Genomic DNA, 22,532 nt, shown 5'->3' with positions numbered 1-22,532 from the left:
AAAAGCACTGGGTGCACCTACACCACATTAACAGCAGCTGTTCAAGGAGGCAGCTCCCCTCCACTTTCTGAAGATAATTGGGGGTGGGCAATAAATGCTGGCCTAGCCAGTGACATGCAAAAACTGTATTTTTTTTTTACAAGACCAAAGTAGAATTGTACTTTTGGAATTTAAGTGGTTAGCACTGCTGCCTCACAGTGCCGAGGACCCGGGTTCGATCCCGACGCTGGGTCACTGTCTGTGTGGAGTTTGCACATTCTCCCCATGTCTGCGTGGATTTCACCCCCACAACCCAATGATGTGCAGGTTAGGTGGATTGGCCATGTTAAATTGTCCCTTCATTGGAAAAAAATAATTGGATACTCTAAATTTATTTTTAAAAATGACTTCATGGTCACCAGACTATAGATTATAAAGAGCATAGATCATTAATTCAATTTACATTCCACCAGCTCCCATGGTGGGATTTGAACCCTTGTCCTCGAGCATTAGGGCAGCACGGTACCACAGTGGTTAGCACCACTTCACAGCTCCAGGGTCGCAGGTTCGATTCCCGGCTTGGGTCACTGTACGAGTGGAGTCTGCACGTTCTCCCCGTGCCTGCGTGAGTTTCCCCCGGGTGCTCCGGTTTCCTCCCACCGTCCAACGATGTGCAGGCTAGGTGGATTGACCATGCTAAATTGCCTTTTGGTGTCCAAAAAGGTTAGGTGGATTTAGGGTGGAGGCGTGGGCTTTGGTTGGGTGCTTCTTCCAAGAGCCAGTGCAGACTCAATGGGCCAAATGGCCTCCTTCTGCATTGTAAATTCTACACCAGCTATGATTTCTGAAATACCCGACAATAGAACAGTTTTTTTTTGGTTCCAAGAAACCAGCAAGCATAGAATTGGAACCCAATAGTCTTAAACATCTACACTAGTGTGCTGCGCTGAAGTGTTGTTGCTGATCAAATTTGACATTTTCTGCAAGTTTAAAACTTGTAATTTGAAAGAAGAAATTCCAATTAAGGACTGTAGCTGTTCCAGAAGGCAGCTCACCACCACCGTCTCTAGGGCAGTTAGGGATGGGCAATAAATGCCGATCTCGCCTCAACACCCACATCTCATAGATTTGTGTCGGGTGCTAAAACTACACTATATTGCTAACTGATTAAACCTAGACGTGCACCAAATCTGTTCTACCTCTCGGCAAAATTGCGAATTTCCCACAAATCCAGTTCTTCCTCTGGGACCCAGGTTTCAATTATTACTGGACCAGTCTGTTTTGGAGCCTCAATCTTCTTTGGCCGTAAAGCACTAGATCGAAGACCTTTCCTCTGCGGTGTTGGAGTTTCTTTAAAATAGAAAGGTAAGAAAAAGACAGAAAAACATTGAACTGTTAGCCAATTAGTAACTTTCTTTTTTTAAACGAAACATCCACCATTCCAGGTTCATTTTGTAAAATCATACATGACTGTTCTTTATCTGCCTACTTATCATCCTTAAGCCAAGTGACCAAGGCATCAACATGAACAGCTAACAGATGTAACCGTCCTTCCTCCTGAAAGACGAACTGAAAACCAACATAGCGCATCGAGATCCTTTATCCTTTTTACTTTATCACTTTTCTTCCCTCTACACCACCCTTTCCCTCAATGTTGTCTGTCTGTGTGTACAGAGTGGGCCGAGTTGGAAAGGGGCGAGATTGGATAAGGGCTATTAGGTAGTCAATTATTTTTGTCAGTTTAATGATATTACTATTAAATAAGAAAAGGTTATTTTGGTGTGTTAAGTTTACAAACCTGGTGACTGCAGTTTATTGGGCTGAGCCAAGGTCCTCGGGTATTTCAAAATAACATCTAATTTCACTTGTGTGTTTGGCTCTGGGTCAAGTGGGGTTGGAATTGACCGCATACTAGACCAGGGGGTCGTGACACAGAAAACATTCTCTGCAAGTCCCCACCTCCATTCCCAATTTGCCTGTCCTTTCTAAAGCTCTGCATATTTCATGCCTAGTCATGCCTCGCTTGGAGCTGGGTCTCAGTGATGCCAACAACGTTGTGTCCAGATGCCCCAAGTAAAGGGTTGAAAAAACAGTTACATCTCGTGGCTCAGTTAAGAGTTACCAAAATGAAATAAATGGAGACTGCATAGGTCAACATTTCGATCAAAAATTTGATTCCCAGTAGAATCGTAGCTCAGCACTCATGTTAAACTGTGTTGCTCTGCATCCTCTGTATCTCAGCCATTTTGTAGGCATTGCAGAAACTGACAATGGAAGGTGAAATAGGCTATCCAATAAGTGGGTAAATAGGACAGTGGGAGATGATTTAAACTTGGGAAAATCCATACAGTAAGGCAAAACATATAGAAAACGTCCATGGACAGATTGATCTCTATTCAAATAACTGCACAGTGCAGAAATGTACGTAGGGTAAGAAATAAAACTACTGAGACTGAAGAACATTATCAGCATCTGGACACAATGTTTTTGGCATCACTGAGACCCAGCTCCAAGCGAGGCATGACTAGGCATGAAATATGCAAAGCTTTAGAAAGGACAGGCAAATTGGGAATGGAGGTGGGGAAACAATATTGATAAAATGTACAATTCAATAAGGAAGTTGAGACAATGAAACAAGGGGGGGTGGAGGCAGCAGGGTGGTACTGTGGTCAGCACTGCTGCCTCAGTGCGCCAGGGATCAAGGTTCAATTCCAGCCTTGGGTGACTAGAGGTTTCACGTTCTCCCAGTGGGTTTCCTCCGAGTGCTCCGGTTTCCTCTCAGTCCAAAGATTTGCAGGTTAATAGATGGCCATGCTAAATTGCCCCTTAGGTGTCCAGAGAGGTGCAGGTTGTGTGTGCTTGGGTGGGTGCTCTTTCAGATAATCGGTGCAGACTCAATGAGCTGAATGGCCTCCTTCTGCACTATAGGGATACTATGATTCCATGAACAGTATGGGCAAAGTGAAGGAATAGCATTGTGTATTTATTTAAAAACAGATCCCACGCTAGGAGTAATGGAGGATGGATAATTATTGTGAGATTTAAATTTTCACAAGCTGGAAGGAGAACCATTCAAGCAGTAAAAGCAATACAGGTTATAGTAGATTTAATGATAATTAACAAACCAGTATTGATTAGCAATCGGATGATGAAGGGTCATTTAGCATTTACTGACCACATGGTGACTGAACCGGATATGAGATTCAAGGGAAAAGGAAGAGTTCCAAACTAAGGTTTTACATTTAAGTCGAAAGTCACAAAAAGAGGCTTTTAAGCCCATTGTGCTTGCACTATGGCTTTTCAATTGCTCACTAAATGCTTCTTCAATGCAATGAAGATTTCCGCCTCTACCAGCCTTTCAGGCAGCAAGTTCCAGATTCCCACCACTCTCTGGGTGAAGAAGTTTCTCCTCAAAACCCCTTACCGTAAATCTATGACCCCATGTCATGTAAATTTCAAAAAGATCAGAATGAGATTCTGTACCAAAATTAAAACAGAAGCAACACAGTGATACCGTATTCAACTGTAAACGTATATCTCAAGATGAACTATACCTTTAGGGGTTTCAGGAACACCAATAGGACAGATAATCTTCCGAATGCAGTACTCTGAACGGATTCCATATGGACCAACATCTCTTCGTTTGATAATCTCAGTAGTAGTGATATCAGTTTCTGTGGTTTCTGCAATGTTATAACATGGATGAGTTTATCTTTCTTTTCAATGTCTACAAAACATCAGATTGCATCTTAAATTATTGACTAGTAAGAGGCATCACTTAAAATTTTGACAAAACTGTACAAAAATATTTTTTCTATATTTATGATATTGGGCAATAAGCTTGGTTATTAAAAGTAGCAAAACTGGCCTGAAATAGATGGATCTAGCAGTTTCTATGAACTTGGTCCCTTGACCAGTTTTCCACAACTTGCTCTTGGGTGCCAATGGTAACGGTCCGACATGTCGACATTTCGCCATGACTCTTGTGCCAATCTATACCATGAATATTGTTCGGCTAGTGGATCATGCAAGTCCCAGTGCTATTCTTGTGGGCGTTCATATCGAAATACTTACTGACAGATAATTTTTTATGCCAGGAGCTACTTTCTCTTCCCCTTACTACAAGCTAGGGATGCATGTAGCAGGCTTATTACTGCCCCAGTTGAGATAAGGCAAGTTATTTGATACAGTCCAGAGTTTGAACTTGGTATTTCCCCAAATTGGATATTTTCAATATCTCACCATTTGATGCGCAGTTATAAATGAATTTGCTGTCAATATCAAAGTCAATATTGCTGACCTATCAAGTTTCACTAATTTCGAGTGGAATATCATTTTTGAAAAGGACCATCGCTTCTCGGCCTTTTGCCAAAGATCAAGCATCAGATCAAGCCCAAGATGAGATGCAATGCCTTTTCTCGTCAGCTTGGATCCTGTATGTCTCCTTCGTGGAGACTATGAATTGGATTCAATTTGAAATCGAATTGTTTTTTGGAGCAAGCAATGAGATGGATCAAGGGTTTGCCCTGATGTTGGCTTTGTAACTTTAAGGATGGGATGAAAAAAAAAATTAAGACTTTTCCCCCCCAAAAGGACCCAACATCAGAATTCTATCCAAATTACTGCAAAATTGTCAGAAATCTCTCGTATCCTTCTAGAAGTAATTTTATACACCTAGAATTGCACAGCATTTACGGAGAAGATCAAATATAATCTTTGTGCTGATAACTTGGCATCAATCAAGATCCCACTGTTTAGGAATGGGATGGATGTTCACTAAAGGACAATGCAAATTCTCACTTTCTTTCTGCAAATCACTATTTTATCACTTCTAATTTTAGCTGTAAACTAATAAGCAATTACATAATATAAACTTGCCATTTTTTGCAGAACATATGAAGGAAGGCTCATGACTTTCACTTTTGAGGCATTTAACAGGAGTGCCAAAACACTTAATTCAGTCAAAGGATGTGGGCTTCATTGGCTAGGCCAGCATTTACTGCCCACCCCGAAGTGCCTCAAGGTGGTGGTGGTGAGCGGCCTTCTTGAACCGCTGCTGTCCATGTGGTGTAGGAACACTCACGGTACTGTAAGGGTGGTAGTTCGAGGATTTTGACCCAGTGATAGTGAAGGAACCTGGTCAGGACGAGGAGTGGCTTGGAGGGGAACATCCAGGTGGTGGTGCTCCCATGTAACTGCTGCCCTTGCCCTTAGGTGGTAGTGGTGTGGGTTTGGAAGGTGCTGTCTAAGGAGCCTTGGTGATTTCCTGCAGTACACCTAGTAGATAGTACACGCTGCAGCTACTGTGCATCAGTGGTGGAGGGAGTGAATGTTTGTGGATGCGATGCCAATCAAGTGGCTGCTTTGGATGCGATCAGGCTTCTCGAATTATTTTTGAGCTGCACGTATCCAGACAAGGGGAAGAGTATTCCATCACACTCCTGACTTGAGCCTTGTTGATGGTGGGCAGGTTTGGAGAGTCAACAGGTGAGATACTCGTCATGTCACTTCTAGCCTCTGACCACTTCTTGTAGCCATAGTATTTATAAGGCTAGTCAGTTCAGTTTCTGGACAATGATAATCTCTAACACATTCACAATGAGCAATTCAGAGATGGTAATGCCATTGAATGACAAAGGATGATTGTTAAATTCTCTCTTCCAGGAAATGGTCATTGCCTGACACTTGTGTAGCACGAATGGGCAGCACGGTAGCACAGTGGTTAGCACAGTCGCTTCAGTTTCAGGGTCCCAGGTTCGATTCCCGGCTTGGGTCACTGTCTGTGCGGAGTCTGCACGTTCTCCCAGTGTCTGAGTGGGTTTCCTCCGGTTTCCACCCACAGTCCAAAGATGTGTAGGTTAGGTGGATTGGACATGCTAAATTGTCCTTCGTGTCCTAAAAAATGTTTAGATGGGGTTACGGGGATAGGGTGGAGATGCGGGGAAAGGGGAGGTAGGAGCTTAGGTAGGGTGCTCTTTCCAGGGGCCAATGCAGACTCAAATGGGCCAAATGGCCTCCTTCTGCACTGTAAATTCTATGATACTTCCCACTTATCAGCCCAAACCTGGATCCAGATCTTGCTGCTTCTGAGTATGGATAGCTTCCGTATCGGGCGAGTCACAAATGATGCTGAACATTATGTATTAGCAAAAATCACCACTTCTAACCTTATGGAAGGAATGTCATTGAGAAACAGCACTGAAACCCTCTTTACCTAAAAGTAACAAAGAACGCGACCTTTAAATCATAGCCACAGTTGACCTAATGTCTCCCATACCTGTGCGAGCACTGGTAACTCCTGATGGTGGTTTAACTGCCATGTCATCCCATCGTAAGCATGCCCACAATAACCGCAACATGAGGCTTACACCCGCTAAGGATTTCACTGTTTGCAATCGATATCTAGGCAAAAAGATATTGGAGTAACATACTGCTAATTATCAGTAATAGCACGCTTTATGAAAACGCTCAAGATCACATCAATGTTATCATATGCTTAACATAAAATTTAAACTTCATATTACAAAAGTGGTCCATCATCTGAACTCCCTGGTCTCTTAATTTCATGGTCCTACTCATTTTGTTCTTTACATGACAACAAAAAAATAATTGCAAAGTATTTTAATAGGATAGATAAAGATGAATAAACAAAATCAGATGGGGAAATTAAATCTATAATATTTTGCTGTGTGCTTCCTATTTGAGAATTCATCTGATAATCAAAAAGGTAGCTCTCTCCACATATCAGCCTTTCAAATTCTTTATATTTATCTACTTGAAGACTCAAATGTAGCAGACTGATTTTGGGAACTTTTATTTTCCATTCAATCCAGCAGTCTCCCCGATCACAGGAGGCCTTACATTTTACATAGATAGGACATATCGGATCGTCAAAAGTAGTGTGGAATTCAAGTTCACTGAATAAATTAGACACAGTTTCTCAGAGCAATATGTCGTGGAATCAAGCAGGAAAAATGCCATTTTAGATTATGCCTTGTAGAATAAGAGTGGGTTATTTAGTAATTGCTTAATAAGAAATTCTCTGAGAAGAGTGATCATAATGAGGTAGAATTTTACATGAAGTTTGAAAGTGATGCACACAAGTTTAAAACTAGAGTATGAAACTTAAAATAAAGCCAGTTATATAAGGCAGATTGGGAAATGAGATTAAAAGATATGACAGAGATAAGTAATAGCGAACATGTAATTTAAAAAACAATAGAGTACCAGATTATTATTTTTTTTCCAATTAAGCGGCAATTGAGCATGGCCAATCAACCCAACCTGCACATCTTTGGGTTGTGGAGGTGAAATCCACGCAGTCACGGGGAGAATGTGCAAACATCACACAGACAGTGACCCGGGGCCAGGATCTAACCCGGGTTCTCAGCGCTGTAGGCAGCAATGCTAACCACGGCGCCGCACCTGCGAACATTTAATCATAAATAAATCACAGAACCATTGGAATTTACAGCTCAGGACGCCATTTGGCCCATCGTGTGTGTACTGGTTAACAAATAGCCATCCAGCCTAATCCCACTTTCCAGTTCTTAATCCAAAGTTTTGTAGGTTACAACACAAGTGAATGCCTAAGTATTTTAAATGTTGCGAGGGTTTCTGCTTCCAGGCAGGAAGAACTTTTACAGGTCCCCAGCATGAAAATATTTTCCCACAAATCTAAACCTCTAACATCCTACCCCAAATCTATGCCTTCTGGTTATGAATCTCTCATTCAGGTTAAGGATCACTAATTCAGGGAGAATAGAGCCTTTCTACCCATTCTATTTAGACCCCTCAATTTTGTACACTTTAGGTCTCCTCTCAGCTTCCTCTGTTCCAAAGATTACAATCCTAGCCTATCTAATCTGTTCCTGTAACTAAAATTCTCCACAGAGCATCCTTGTAAACCTCCTCCGTACCCTCTCGAGTGCAACAACGCTTTGACTATAAAATGGCAACCTAGATTGCCCAATTATTTTTTTCCCCCAAGAAAGGCGCAATTTAGTGTGGCCAATCTACCTAACCTGCACATCTTTGGGTTGTGGGGGTGAAACCCACACAGACACGGGGAGAATGTGCAAACTCTAACCGGACAGTGACCCAGGGCCAGGATTCGAACCCGGGTCCTCAGCGCCGTAGTATCAGTTCTAACCACTGTGCCACGTGCCGCCCTTGTGGCCTAGTGTTTTACACATTTCTAACATATCCTCCTACCTTATATTTATGCCTCAACTAAAATTGGTAAGTATGTCATGCCTTCTTGACCACCTCATCTGTGAATATGTAGTTCAAGGCCACACTATCTCATTACATTTCTCAGTGTCCATTTATTGCGCATTCTCTTGCATTCTTAGACTTCCCCAAGTACATTGCTGTATGATTCTCAACAAACATGCTGACAAGTATAAACTATGTGGGGAAAAAGCAATCTATCAATGGTGAATTAAAATGGTTAAGCATAGCATTTAATTGAAAGAGCATTATGTTGCCAATAAGGGTGGTAAATTGGAGGATTAGAAACCAGCCAAAAAAAACTGCTGAGGAATAAAGTAGAATATGGGAGTAAACTAGCAGGATACTTCAAGAAGCGTGGGGAAGAGAAAACATGGCATGACAGGCTAACTATCCTGAGATGAGATGCCAGGAAATTGCTGGAATCCATTATTGTGGAAGTTGTAAAACGACACTGAGCAAATCGTGATATGATTAGGCAGTCACATGGTTTTATGAAAGGGAAATTGCATTTGACAAACTGGCTGGAATATTTTGAGGATGCCAAACTAGTACGGTAGTTTGTGGTGCAGTACATCTGAATTTTCAACAGCATTCAGGAAGGTGCCACACAGGAGGTTGTTACACAAGATAACCCCGAGCCCTTAAGAGTAATATATATGCATGGATCAAGAAACAGTTCAAGGGCAAAAAGAATAGGAATAAACAGGTCAGGTGGTCAAACTATTACTGTTAGGGCACTGGGTATCAGTTCAGGGGGGGGGGGGGGGGGGGGGAAAGAGAGAGAGATTAGAGAGAGGAAAGAGGTGCTGCTCAGTTATTTACTACCTACATTAATGACTCAATGAAGGGGCTGAGTGTATGTACCCAAGTTTGACGATGATACAAAGCCAGGTGGGAAAGTATTAGCAGTTTGCAAAGAGCTGTAAATCGATTAGATGACTTGGGAAGAAGATGGCAACGGGAGTAAAAGGCAAGATAATGTGTAGTTATTTACTTTGTTAGGAATAGGAGAAAAGCAATCTTTTTAAATGGTTAGAAATTTTTAAATGTTGGTGTTGTGACCATGGATGTTATTTTTCTTTAATATTTTTGAGAGTATATGTTATGCCCATGATTACACTGAGAGATAAAGGGCTATGGTGAAGTTGGATTTACAAGTAAATAGGTTGGGTTTTAAACATTTGCATTAGGAGACTGGTGGAGACTTTGCTTTTCAGCTATTTAATCGCAAAAGGGATTTTAAGGAACTTTTGCAACTTACAAAGGTTTCATAAGTAAACAAGGGAAGGGTACCAAGTTATATTTAACCTGAAAATGGAGGGAATAGGGAAACATGAAAGATTTTTAGGTTTTGAAAGTGGAATTCAAGTGCTGAGGACAATAGAATCGGAGCCAAAAGGGGAAACGTATATTTAAGGAAAGATGTTGAGCTGTGTTGTGTGGGGAGATATCCTGAGACCAGCTGTGTGCTGAGGGAAGCTATGAAATCCTAAACAGCCATTAAGTCAGACCAGAAAAGTCTTTGTTTCGTAAAGCAGGTTGTTTCTGAACATTCTTGATTTCCACAGCAGAATGGGAGAGTTTGAGAAGTCCGGTGGTGTATCTTTATTAAAGTGGCAGAAGTTTTTACATTGGGTAATACTGTTGGATTTTTATAGTTAAAATTCTATATGGGAGTTGTTGCTAAGAAGGTGTTTACTTGTGCGTTCTAACCAAGTGAGTTTTTTGGGGAATGTTTTGTAAGACCGTTTTAACTGTGTAACTTTAATCTTGGGTTCTTAACTTTATTTTGGTAAATAAACCTTTTAATTTTTTTAAATCCTGAAAGTATGACTGGAGTTCTATGATTCTGGGATCAGTAGCTTTTTCTCCTCGTTTTCAAAATACAGAAGAACGGTTACAATCAGTAAGACAAGTTTCCTTCTGGGATTTGGCTTGCTCAGAAAATAACATCTGCTGTGATTGTAAGTGTGCAGAGGGATTTGAGTTTCCCAGCTCATTAATTACAAAGCTAATATGTAGGTATAGTAAACAGTTCAGAAGGTGAATGGTATGTTTGCCTTTATTGCAAGGGAGGGGTACAAGAACAAATAAGTCCTGCTACAATTGTACACGATTTGGTCAAACGACCTGGAGTATTACATCAGTTTCAGATTGCATACCAAAGAAAGGAAATGCTTACGTTGGAGGGGATCAACAAAAATTGCCAAGACTGATTCCTGAAATGAGTATGTGGTATCAAAGTCTCAGGATGTGAGGTTGGCCATTTAGAATGAAGATCAGAATGAGGGGGCTGTAAATTTTTGAAATTCTCTACTCCAGAAAGTTGTTGATGGTCAACCAAATTGGAGATTAATAGAATCCCTACCTAGGCCCAATCCCCCACCCTAGCCCTGTCATCCCACCTAACCGTTGGACACTAAGGGGACTGTGGGAGGAAACTGGAACACCCGGAAGAAACCACGCAGACACAGGGAGAATGTGCAAACTTCACAGTCATCAGAGGACAGAATTGAACCCGGATCCCAGGAGCTGCAAGGCAGCAGTGCTCACCGCTATGCCAAAATGCCGCACATTTGACAGACCTTAGGACTCCCAAGTCAATCAAGGGCAAATGAGAGTTGATGCTGAAGGTCAACCGCAATCTTAATGAATCTTAATGAATGGCAGAGAAGGATCAAGGGGCGATAGGTCCCATTTCTGCATGCCAAGCTTATCAATGAGGTTGGAAAGGGGAGAAAATTATTTCAATCATAATACAGGAGTTGGAATGATGCAAAATCCAAGTTCTAAAAGCCAACATATTGCAAGAAGAGGTCCAAGGAAAGTAGTGAGTTGGTGGTAAAAGTCACTCCACTTCAAACTAATACATTAAGAAGTGTTACATTGTATGAGGTGTTCAGACATTGGTTCAGTTTGAATGCATATTTTTCTACCTTTTCACGTGTGCCCATGCAATCTTACACTGTTGCATCTCAGTCACGATGGATTCTTCCCTTGCTTTGATGGAAATGCTAAGTAAAAAAGACTGTTTACAGTCTAGGTTGGTGTTGTGACAAGTTTCGAGTTGCATAACTGATAGAAAATACTGCATTTGAAGTCAATGCTGGAGAGATGGATGGAGGCATTGACTTTGTGCTGTGCTTTTCCTTGTATTATCCTTGCCACCTTAATATTACATGTTAACTGTACATTAATGATGTTTCATTGTATGTAGGAGGTGGACACTGGGGATTCACTTGTACCCCCAGACATAGACTGAAACTGATGGTTGGGTTAAGCAGTGTATGCTTGTAATATGCAATTCCGTAAATAAATGTTTGCAAATTTAGTTCTTTCCTTCACCAATTAGCTTTCTGATTAGAACACAAACTCTTTCAAGACTCCTGATGTTTTATTTGGAACAGACTGTAAATCACTAATTTATTCTGAAGGTAATGGTCAAGCTATTTTCCAGTGAAACAACTACTAGATACAAAAGGATAAAAAGAAAAAAAACTAGCATCAATTCCTCACATAAAACATTTGGGAAATAAAGAAACAGTTATGCAACTTTTTTTGTGCACAATGAAATCCAGATACAGCAAGTGCACTGTCAATTGACTGGGGTGTTGCGTGCGGGAAATGTGTTTGCCAGGACGTGGAATTGGGTCCACATCAATAAACAATGCCACGACATTTGTAACATGCAGCTAGGCAGGCAGGACCTCAGTTAATCATCTTAACCGAAGGTTGGCAATGTTAAACACTTTTACGTTCTACTGATAGTTCACTCATTCTCCTGCAAAAGCAAACTGAGATTTCATTTACAAGATTTCTGGTCATGTACTTTTGACCATGGATTGAACAGAAACCCTTTCTCATTAATAATTAATAGACTCGACCCAACTTCCTCTTTATTCTTCCAGTATCCAAAATTGGGGGAATATAATACTTTTGTCAAACTATGTGATTGGGTTATGAGCTGTAATCAGGTATTTTTTGTGAAATATGGTTAAGCAGTAGCATAAAATCAATGCACCACATCTTTATTTTGTTATCCGAACTCAGCTCATCTGCTGCTGAAACTCTCACCCATGCCTTTTGTTACCTCCTGACTTGACAATTCTAATACGTTCTGAGCTGGCCTTCCACATTCTGCTTGATATAAAGTGGAGAGATGATCCAAAACTCTGCTGCCTGTGTCTTCACCTTGTACTCTCAATGACACTGGCTCCTGGTCAAGCAACATCTTGAGCAAAAACTCCCTTCCCCGATTTGAAATCCTTCCATGATCTTGCCTCTTCCTAACTCTGTAATCTCCTCCAGCCCCACAAATCGCCACACCATGCTCAGCCAATTCTGGTCTTTTGTGCATTCCCAATTTCAATCCCCCTACTTTTGATGGTCATTTATTCGGATATCTTGAATCAAAATGATGGAATTCTCTCCATAAATTGCTGAGCCTTTCGAACTAATTTTTCTCCTTTCTCACTCTTTAAATCCTAGTTCTTCTGCCAAACCGTTGGTCCAGTAAGAAGTCTTACAACACCAGGTTAAAGTCCAACAGGTTTGTTTTGAATCACTAGCTTTTGGAGCACTGCTCCTTCCTCAGGTGATAGAAGAGGTAGGTTCCAGACCACCACCCACTAGGTACGTGGTACATTTTCATGCGACTTGGCCAACATTATCTACCACATACGCTGCAGGAAAGAATGCCCCGAAACGTGGTACATTGGCGAGACTATGCAGATGCTGGGACAACAGATGAACGGACATCGCGTGACAATCGCCAGGCAGGAATGTTCCCTTCTAGTCGGCGAACACTTCAGCAGTCAAGGACATTCAACCTCTGATCTTTGGGCAAGCGTTCTCCAAGGCCGCCTTCAAGACACGCGACAACGCAGAATCGCCGCGCAGAAACCTATAGCCAAGTTCCGCACACATGAGTACGGCCTCAACCGGGACCTTGGATTCATGTCACATTACATTCACACCCCACCATCTGGCCTGGGCTTGCAAAATCCCCATCAGTGATAATGGGGAAATTGCAGACATGTTGAACTTTGCCTCAGTGCTTACAGTAAAGGAGAATAACTTGCCAGAAGTCCCGAAAAAATTAAATAGTCGTTAGACGACAGGGACTTAATACAATTAATGGAAGTACAGCATCACTAACTAGGAAATTAATAGAACAAAGAGTGACAAATCGCCAGGAGCTGACGGCTTCCACCCGAGTGTGTTAAAGGAAGTAGGGAGCACATTGTAGATGGCCTAACTATAATCTTCCAGAGTTCCCTAGATTCAGGGGTAGTGCCTCTGGATTGGAAAATTGCACATGTCGCTCCACTTTTTAAGGAGAGTGAAAGGCAGAAACCAGGGAATTACAGAGAAGTTAGCCTAACGTCGGTGGCGGAGAAATTACTGGAGTCTATAATCAGGGATGGGGTAACTGAACACCGTGAAAATTTTCCGTTAATCAGAGACAGTCAGCATGGATTTGTGAAGGGACGGTCATGCCTGACCAATCTTTTGCATTTTGAGGAGATGACCAAGGTAGTGGACTGGGGAATATCTACCAATGTCATTTATATGGCCTTCAAGAAGCTATTTGATAAAGTTCCACACACGAGACTGTTAACTAAGGTGGAAGCCCACAGAGTTGAGGACAAATTATTGACATGGTTAGGAAACTGGTTGAGCGGCAGATAACAGAGTGGGGATAGTGGGTAATTACTCTAATCGGCAGGTGACTAGTGGTACACCACAGGGATCTATTTTGGGGCCTCAATTATTCACACTATTCATTAATGGCTTGGATGATGGATTAGAAAGTCATATATCCAGATTTGTGGATGAAACAAAGTTAGGTGGCATTGTAGACAGCCTAGGTAATATCAGAAAATTGCAAGGAGAAATTGGCAGACCAAGTGAATGGGCAAAATTATGGAAGATGGAATTTAATGTCAGCAAGTGTAAAGTTATCCATTTTGGACCAAAATAGGGGCTGGTTTAGCACAGGGCTAAATCGCTGGCTTTGAAAGCAGACCCAGGCAGGCCAGCATTATGGTTCAATTCGCGTACTAGCCTCCCCAAACAGGCGCCAGAATGCGGCGACTAGGGGCTTTTCACAGTAACTTCATTTGAAGCCTACTTGTGACAATAAGCGATTTTCATTTCATTTTTTCTTTTCAGAAGGATAGAGCAGAGTACTTTCTAAAATGGAAAGAGGTTAGGTGTAGTGGATGTCCAAAGAGACTTGGGGCTTCAGGTGCATAGATCCTTTAAAATGCCACAAACAATTGCAAAAAATAATCAAAATGTCTACTGGAACAAAGACACAGGGGTTATGTTGCTGCATACAAAACCCTGGTTAGACCACACTTGCAGTACTGTGAGCAGTTCTGGGCACCACACCTTAGGAAGAAAATTTTGGCCGTAGGAAGGAATGCAACGTAGGTTTACAAAAATGATACCTGGATTACAGGGGTTGAGTTACGAGGAGAGATTACTCAAATTAGACCTGTTTTGCTAGAATTTAGAAGGGGTGATCTGATCGAAGTATTTATGATATTAAAAGGGAAAGGCAGCATAGATAAACTATTTCCACTGGCTGGAGATTCTAAAACTAAGATTCATTGTCTAAAAATTAGGGGTAAACCATTCAGACAAGATGTAAGGAAGAACCTCTTCACTCAAAGGTTGGTAGAGGTTTGAAACTTTGCGACAGATAGATTTTTATAAAGCAAAAGTATTAACGGATACGGGCCAAAGGCAGGTATATGCAGTTGAGTTACAGATCAGCTTTGATCTCAAGGAACGGCAGTACAGGCTTGAGCCTACACCTGTTCCTATGTCTGTCCAATATCGTACAAACAGTTTGCACTATATGTAAATTTTTGATGAGGAATAAAAGATAAGTCTTTCATTTGGTATCTATGCGCTATTTCTCTAAAAGAGGAAGATTTCCACCCCCCCCCCCTAGCATCCCCACCTCAGAAAAAAATCAACACAAATACAAATGAAAATTATTCTTTGTGACTGCAACACCAATAAACAAGTTACACCAAAAAATAGCCCAACGGCAATTTTGTTTCCTCAAAGGGATTACTCGAAAAAAAATTATTTTGAGTCCTGTGACATACCTTGATCCCCCATTAACTTTGAGAGAGTGTCCAAACTGTTCATTTCCTTGTTCCCATTTATTTATTTTATTATTTTGGCCCGTGGACCCAAAATCGGGATGTGCCGTTAAGCAGAGGACCCTCAAAGTTGAAACAGCCTGCTTACCAGGACTCCTTGTTTCCAGGTTTTGTATTTCGGAGAGGGGACTCCTCAGCACTGGGTGGATCTTAGCAACCGGCTGTGAAGGCAGGCTGTCCGACTGGTTAACTGGCATCCGATGGCTTGGGCCCAGAACAGTGTTCTGCCTGACAACAGTCAGTGATTGGTTCCTGTGTGATGCTTTCTGAGAGAACTTAGAAGTGTTTAGACCCAGGAAGTGAAGAGAGCACCCTCTCCCTTGCTGGCTGAAGTGAAAGAACTGCTCTATAGTTCTGAAAGCAGTGAGTGCCTGCCACATCCTTTGTTGTGAACCTGAAATGACTCAGTCTGCCTGAGAAAGACAACAACAGTGCCAGAGAAATCCATCTCAAGCCTAGAAGTAAAAAGTACCAAAACGAAAGCCTGAACTTGAGAGATATTGACTGGAAGTCATCCCAGTGCATCAAGGACCCTTCTTCGTTTATTCTTATTTATATTTTTTGTTTCCCTTTCCCACCTGCATTGTTGTCTGTGTGTGTGCGCAGAGTGCAACGAGTTAGAAAAAAACCATAAGAAACAGAAACAGGCCATCCAGCTCAAAGCGTCTGCTCCGCCATTCGATCATGACCGATATGTTCCACATCCCCATTCTCCTGCCTCAAGTCATAACCCTTGATTCTCTTATCAAGAAATGCCCTTATTAACCAAAAACACCAGATATGTGCTGGAGGTGATGTTACCTATAGGGCTATAGACCAAGAGTTGGAATTAGACAGAACCGTTCTACTTGGAACATAAGAACTAGGAGCATAAGGGCTTGGGAAAGGGGTAGTAGACAGTCAGTTACATTTTCTGTCCATTTAATTATAATAGTGTACATAATAAACGGCGAGAGACTGTAGTTTATTGGGCACAGCCAAGGACCTCAGGCATTGAAAACAAAATCTAATTTCACCTGTGTTGCGACTCTGGCTAAGTGGGGCTGGAATTGACCGCACACTAGCCTCGGGTGTTATGTCACAGTTTGGCGCTTGGTTCTGGGATTTTTGGAATGGTAGATAGCAACAATTTAGGGTTCAGTATATATTAAAGAGGCACCAGGTTTGTAATAGCATAACACGATGGCTCTGGAAGCTCCTAGGAAGAGGTTTATTTACAAGGGCTTTGAAAAGATAAGTTGAATTGGCAAGTGAATTAAAAGTCGAGGCGCCAGCTAAAGGTAAGAAGGCAGAGATATAGTTGAGTATTTGGGTCTGTTAGAAACACAGCCCACGAGCAAGTAGCCCAAGTAGTGTAGCATCAGAAGTACCTTCTGGACTGGAAACGAATCAGGAGAGATTTTGTTGCAGTTCGAGCATATGGGAGAATTTTGTACAACATGGCTATGGTGGGAAAAGTTGGAGATGTGGGAAAAAGATAAAGAAAGCTTTTCAAAAGGAAACTGAAATGAGGAAATTTGATGTGGAAATGGAAAGATTAGCAAGAGAATATCAACGTAAAAGGTTGGAGAAAAAGACAGAAGTTGAGGAAAGCCAAGAGGGAGGAGCAAACCTTTCCAGTCCAAATCCTATGTTTAAATATGTATAGGCCCTACCAAAATTTGAGGAAAAGTATGTAGAGGCAATTCGTCATGGCATTTGAGAAAATAGCAACTCAAATGGAGTGGCCAAAGGAAAAGTGGACAATACCCATGCAAAGTAAACTGACAGAGTCGGCGCAGAAAGTTTATGCTTCCCTGTCAGAGGGGTGTATAAGGATTACGACGAGGGATGATTATGGGTGAATTTGAATTAGTTCCGGAGGCATACAAGCAAAAGTTTCAGAACTTAAAGGAGGCAGCCGGGGCAGACTTATGTTGAATTTAAAAAGGTTAAGCAGAACAATTTTAATAGGTGGGTAGGAGTATTGGGAGTTGAAAATTTTGAGGCTCTAAGAAAAATCATTCTCTTGGAAGAATTTAAGAATTCACTACCTTTTGTGATAAGAACAAATGTTGAAGACCAATTGGTTATAACCGCTAGACAAGCAACAATAATAGCTGATGATTATGACCAGATCCATACATTTAAATCTTTGTTACATCACCCCCTTAATTTTGAAAGGGATGCGAAGTAGGAGAGTTAAAGGAAGGCAGGTAGCCACGGTAAGGAAAGGATAGCCAGGAATTTTCTGAGATCTTCTCCTCAGCAGGAAGGAAAGTACTGAGGCCCAAGTGTTACTCCATTGCAGTAAAGTGGGGCATGTTCGTTCAGTACGTCGGGAGTCGTGAGTAAAGCCCATGGGACTTGCAGGAGTTCATGAGGTTTCTGAAAATGGAAGGAAAGTGAAGAATACTACAGGGCAGACTGTAGCTCTAGTGAGAACAAGGAGACCACAGGTAACCACTGCTGTGGGAGGTGCAGCAAATGAGGTAGATGGGAGCTATGTAGAGCTTTTGTCTAAGGGGAAGAACTCTCCATTTTTATCAAATTATGTAGCCAAACCTAAAACTAATAATAATAAATTGCTTATTGTCACAAGTAGGCTTCAATGAAGTCACTGTGAAAAGCCCCAGTCGCCACATTCCGGCGCCTGTTCGGGGAGACTGGTACGGGAATTGAACCCGCGCTGCGCGTTCTGCATTACAAGCCAACTGTTTTAGCCGACTGTGCTGAACTATTTTAAGGGACATACGTTCCACGCAAACTCCTTTACTAAAGAGGGATTTGATTTTCCCTCTGGATAGTTAAATGAAAGCTAAGGTGTTAGTGAATGGGATAAATGGAGATTATATCTCATTCCCTTTGTATGTATAAAGTACAATTGGAGTGTGATTTATTATCAGATCCAGTAGTTGTCAAATAGTCAATAAGTTACCAGTAGAAAGAATATACTCATTTTTGGGGAATGGTTTGGCAGGAATGAAGATTATAGCTTCACCCATGATTAAAGAGAGTCTGAGGGGAGATAAGGAGACAGAACAGTTACAGGAACAGTTTCCAGATATTTTTTCGTCATGTGTGGTGATCAGGGCAATGGCTAAACAAAGTCCATCACCAGAGGTTGAAGTCACACCACCATCAGGTGGTAGAATTACCAAAACTATCCTTGAGGACGAGAATAATGCCGAGTATGCGTTTGATAGGACTTCATTAATTGAGGCCCTGGAGCCAGACCCAGAGTTACATCGATGAGCCAAGTCAGCTCTCTCAGAAGCTGAGGGAGTTCCAGAAGAACAGAATATTGATGAGCAAATGGCGACATCCTCATAAACCTGCAGACAGTTGTTCATCAGATAGTGGTACTGCCCAAATATCATGGGGAAATACTGTGGGTCACACAAATTCCGAAAACTCAGGCATTCGGTCAACAGGCATTTTTCTGGCCAGGACTGCATAAGGAGATAGTGCAACTGTCAGGAAATAGGTGAACCATAACATGTGATTAGACCAGCACCTTTCATACCCAAACCAGTTTTAAGAACCATTTTGTCAGGTATTGGTAGATTGTGTAGGACCATTGTCTAAAACAAAGGCAAGGCATCAGTACATTCTTACGGTCATGGATATGATCATCCAGAAACCATACCTTTAAGATCAATTACAGCTAAGCTAGTAGTAGAAAAGTTGAACGTTCTTCACACGCTACGGCCTACCCTTAAAAGTACAATTTGACCAGGGTTCTAACTTTATGTCTGAAACTTTCCAGGGCATAATCCGTTGTATCAAGCAACTAAAGTCAACCGCCTATCACCCACAAACTCTGGGAGCTTTGAAGAGACTCTCAAAACCATGATTAGGGCCTATTGCCATCAATACCAAAGAGATTGGATTTTTTTACTATTTTCCACCAGGGATTCTCTGAATGAATCTGCTGGTTTTAGCTCATTGTATTGGATTTGTTTATTGTCACGTGTACCAAGGTACAGTGAAAAGTATGTTTCTGCGAGCAGCTCAACAGATCATTAAGCTTTTCCCAAGCAGTGGGAGGTGTTGATGAAATTGGATTGGCCTATAGCTATGAAGTATGAGGTCCATTAAAGTTAATGAAAGAGACATGTATAAAACAAAAAGGCAAATCCTCAAAGTTGGATTACATGCCCACGTTTTTTGGAGAGATTCACAGGAGCTGGTCAGGTAGCCAAAGTGCATTTAAAGGTTTTGGGAAAAGAATGAAAATGTGGGCAAACACACCAGATCCAGAACATCCCAAACTAGAGATAAGGTTACCAACCTGACATAACAGAGATAAGAATGCCAAACAGCTTTTGAGAAATTATGGTGCACATTGGTAATCAACCCAGTGTTGGCTGCCCCAATTTTCCAAACCCCTTAAAATTGCCCCGGATGATGCCAGTGAGCTGAGGGTGAGGGCAGTGTTACTATAGGATGACGAGCCATGAATAGAGGGACTGGCGGGATACTTCTCAAATAAACTAAGTCTGTGCCAATGAAAATATTCCAGCATTGAGAAGGAAGTCTTAGCATTGTCATTATCATTATCATTGCTATGCTGAAGTTTATGTCCAGTAAACCTAGTCTATATTGACCATAATCCACAAATAGAGGCTTTTCACAGTAACTTAATTGCAGTGTTAATATAAGCCTACTTGTGACAATAAAGATTATTGTATGTTTATGGAAAGATTTAAGACTCCGAACTCAAGATTGTTCCATTAGTTTTTTGTTGCACACTTTCAACTTAAAAATGCACATGCTTCCAGAAATGGCAATATTATCATGGCTGCATTGTCACGAGTTAAGTGCTGATAAAGGACAGTTACAAGATTGGGGGAACCTATGTAGTGGGAAAGGGAAAAGGAATGGATGTGTGTTTTGTGGTTTGTCATATACCTAGTGATGAAAGGTCCTTGCGATGATATTTCATCCCTCTAAGGGGGGATATATGCAAGAGTCCTTCCAGTTTATTTCCTATGTTCCTATTTATGTTATGTTTATTATTTTGGTCTGTGGACCCATAATCAGGATGTGTCTTTAAGCAGAAAACTCAAACTTGAAATAGCCTATTCGCCAGGACACTGCATTCCCAGGTTTTGTACTTTGAAGAGGAGAAGTCAGATTCCTCAGCACCGGGTGGTCTTAGAAACCAGTTGTGGAGGGAGCCTGTTTGATTGGTTAACTGGCAACCGGTAGGTTGGCCAGGGTCAGTGTTCTGTCTGACAACGGTCAGTGATATGTTCCTGAATAATGCTTTGAGAGAACTTGGCAAAGTGTTTAGACCTTGGAAGTGTAAGGAATGCTCTCTCTCCTGCTTACTTAAGTGGAAGAATTGCTCTCATGTTCTGAAAGCAGCGAGTGCTTGGCACATCCTTTGTGTGAACCTGAAAAGACACACAGACTGCAGAGAAAGTAAACAAGCTTGCCAGAGAAAACCATCTCGAGCCTCGAAGGAAGTGCCACCAAAACGAAAGCCCTGAATTTTACCTGAAGACATTGACTGGAAGTTATCCCAGTGCATCAGAGGGCGAGAGAGAGTGCGAGAGTGCGCAACAGAGTGAGCCCGTGCGAGAGAGATGGACACGTTATATGGGGGGGGGGGGGGGGGGGTGTTTTAGGAAAGGGATAGCAGATAGTCAGTTATATTTTCTGTCCATTTAGTTATAATACTGTACATAATAAATGGTTACTTGCATTTTAAAGTTACAAACCTGGTGACCGCAGTTTCTTGGGCTCAACCAAGGACCTCGGGTATTTTAAATAAAATCTAATTTCACCTGTGTTGCGACTCTGGGTCAAGTGGTGCTGGAATTGGCCACGCATTCGCTCAGGGTTTTATGACAGCCTCCTGTTTCTGACTTCTCATCATTTAGGAAGTACTCCTTTCTATCCTTTTTTAATGCCCAAAGTAGATGAATACACATTTTCCCAAATAGAATTCCACTTCCCAGTTTTGACTAATCACTTAATCTATCATCTTTGTAACTTGTGCTCTATCTACATCATTTTTAATGCCACCTGTGTCATCAACAAATTTTGAAATGTGGCTCTCGATCCCATCATCTAAATGGTTAACAAATAAGATGAATAGTTGAGGGCCTAACCTAGATGGTTATAGAATCCTACTAGTCAAATCCTGCCAGTTAAGAGCACCTGCCCAGTATCCTCTGCCTCTTGCTGCACAACCAATTTCCTAACCAGGTCAATAATCTGCCTTTAATTCCATGAACTCCATCTCTTATGAGGGACTTGTGTCTTCTGGAAGTTCATATAAATAACATCGTCAGACATTTGCACGTCCATTACTTTAGTAACGTCTTCAAAAATTTCAATCAGGTTAATCAGACATGACCTACCCTTTACAGCTCTGTTGGCTGGATGGCTGGTTCGCGATGTGGAGCAACACGGGTTTAATTCCCGAACCGGCTGAGGTTGTACATGAAGGGCTGCTCAACCTTATTCCTCACCTGCAAGTGTGGTAACCATCAATTTAATTCACCACCAGACAAATCTCTCTCAAAGGAGAGACCAGCCTATGGTCTTCTGGAATTGTGGCGACATTTACGTTTTCACTCTTTACAAATCCATGCTGGTTCTCCAATCAGCTGAAGTGTTCAGTCACCCTATTCAGTATAGACTAAATTTCAGGACAACAGATTTTAGGCACCTCATCTCTTCAACAGCAGAGTGACATGCGTATCTTTTTCAACCTAAAAGAATGGCCCGTCAATCAAGAGAACTCTGAAAATTATAGCTAGTGCATCTACTCTACCCCTCACCTAGAAAGAAGAAAAGTACAGCACAGGAACAGGTCCTTTAGCCCTCCAAGCCTGTGCCGATCACGATGCCCTAACTGGAAAAAAAAACCTTCTGCCCTTAGTCGGTCCCTATTCCTCCATTTCCTCCCTATTCATGTATCCATCCAGGTGCCTCTTAAATGCTGCTAATGTGCCTGCTTCCACCACATCCTCTGGCAGCGCGTTCCAGGCACCCACCACTCTCTGCATGAAAAATGTACTCCACACATCTCCCTTAAACTTTCCCCCTCTCACCTTGAACCTGTGCCCCCTTGTAATTGACACATTCACCCTTGGAAAAAGCTTCTAACCATCCACCCTGTCTATGCCTCTCTATTTTGTA

At 41.8% G+C, this 22,532-nt stretch overlaps 1 protein-coding gene across 16 annotated transcripts in view; it reads right to left on the bottom strand.

Annotated features, from left to right (window-relative positions):
- bptf (bromodomain PHD finger transcription factor) overlaps nucleotides 1-22,532 on the bottom strand; it is a 198,865-nt gene that overhangs the window by 58,233 nt on the left and 118,100 nt on the right. For all 16 annotated transcript variants that reach the window (XM_038777441.1, XM_038777450.1, XM_038777443.1 and 13 more), the window contains 3 exons: nucleotides 6,257-6,381; nucleotides 3,534-3,662; nucleotides 1,179-1,329 (listed from right to left, as the gene is read on the bottom strand). In XM_038777441.1, coding sequence (XP_038633369.1) covers nucleotides 1,179-1,329; nucleotides 3,534-3,662; nucleotides 6,257-6,381 — 405 coding nt within the window. The remainder of the gene's footprint in view (nucleotides 1-1,178; nucleotides 1,330-3,533; nucleotides 3,663-6,256; nucleotides 6,382-22,532) is intronic.

Source organism: Scyliorhinus canicula, chromosome 18 (genome assembly GCF_902713615.1).
Source record: "Scyliorhinus canicula chromosome 18, sScyCan1.1, whole genome shotgun sequence".
NCBI classification, from domain to species: domain Eukaryota; kingdom Metazoa; phylum Chordata; class Chondrichthyes; order Carcharhiniformes; family Scyliorhinidae; genus Scyliorhinus; species Scyliorhinus canicula.
This window is presented reverse-complemented; position numbering and strand designations above follow the sequence as displayed.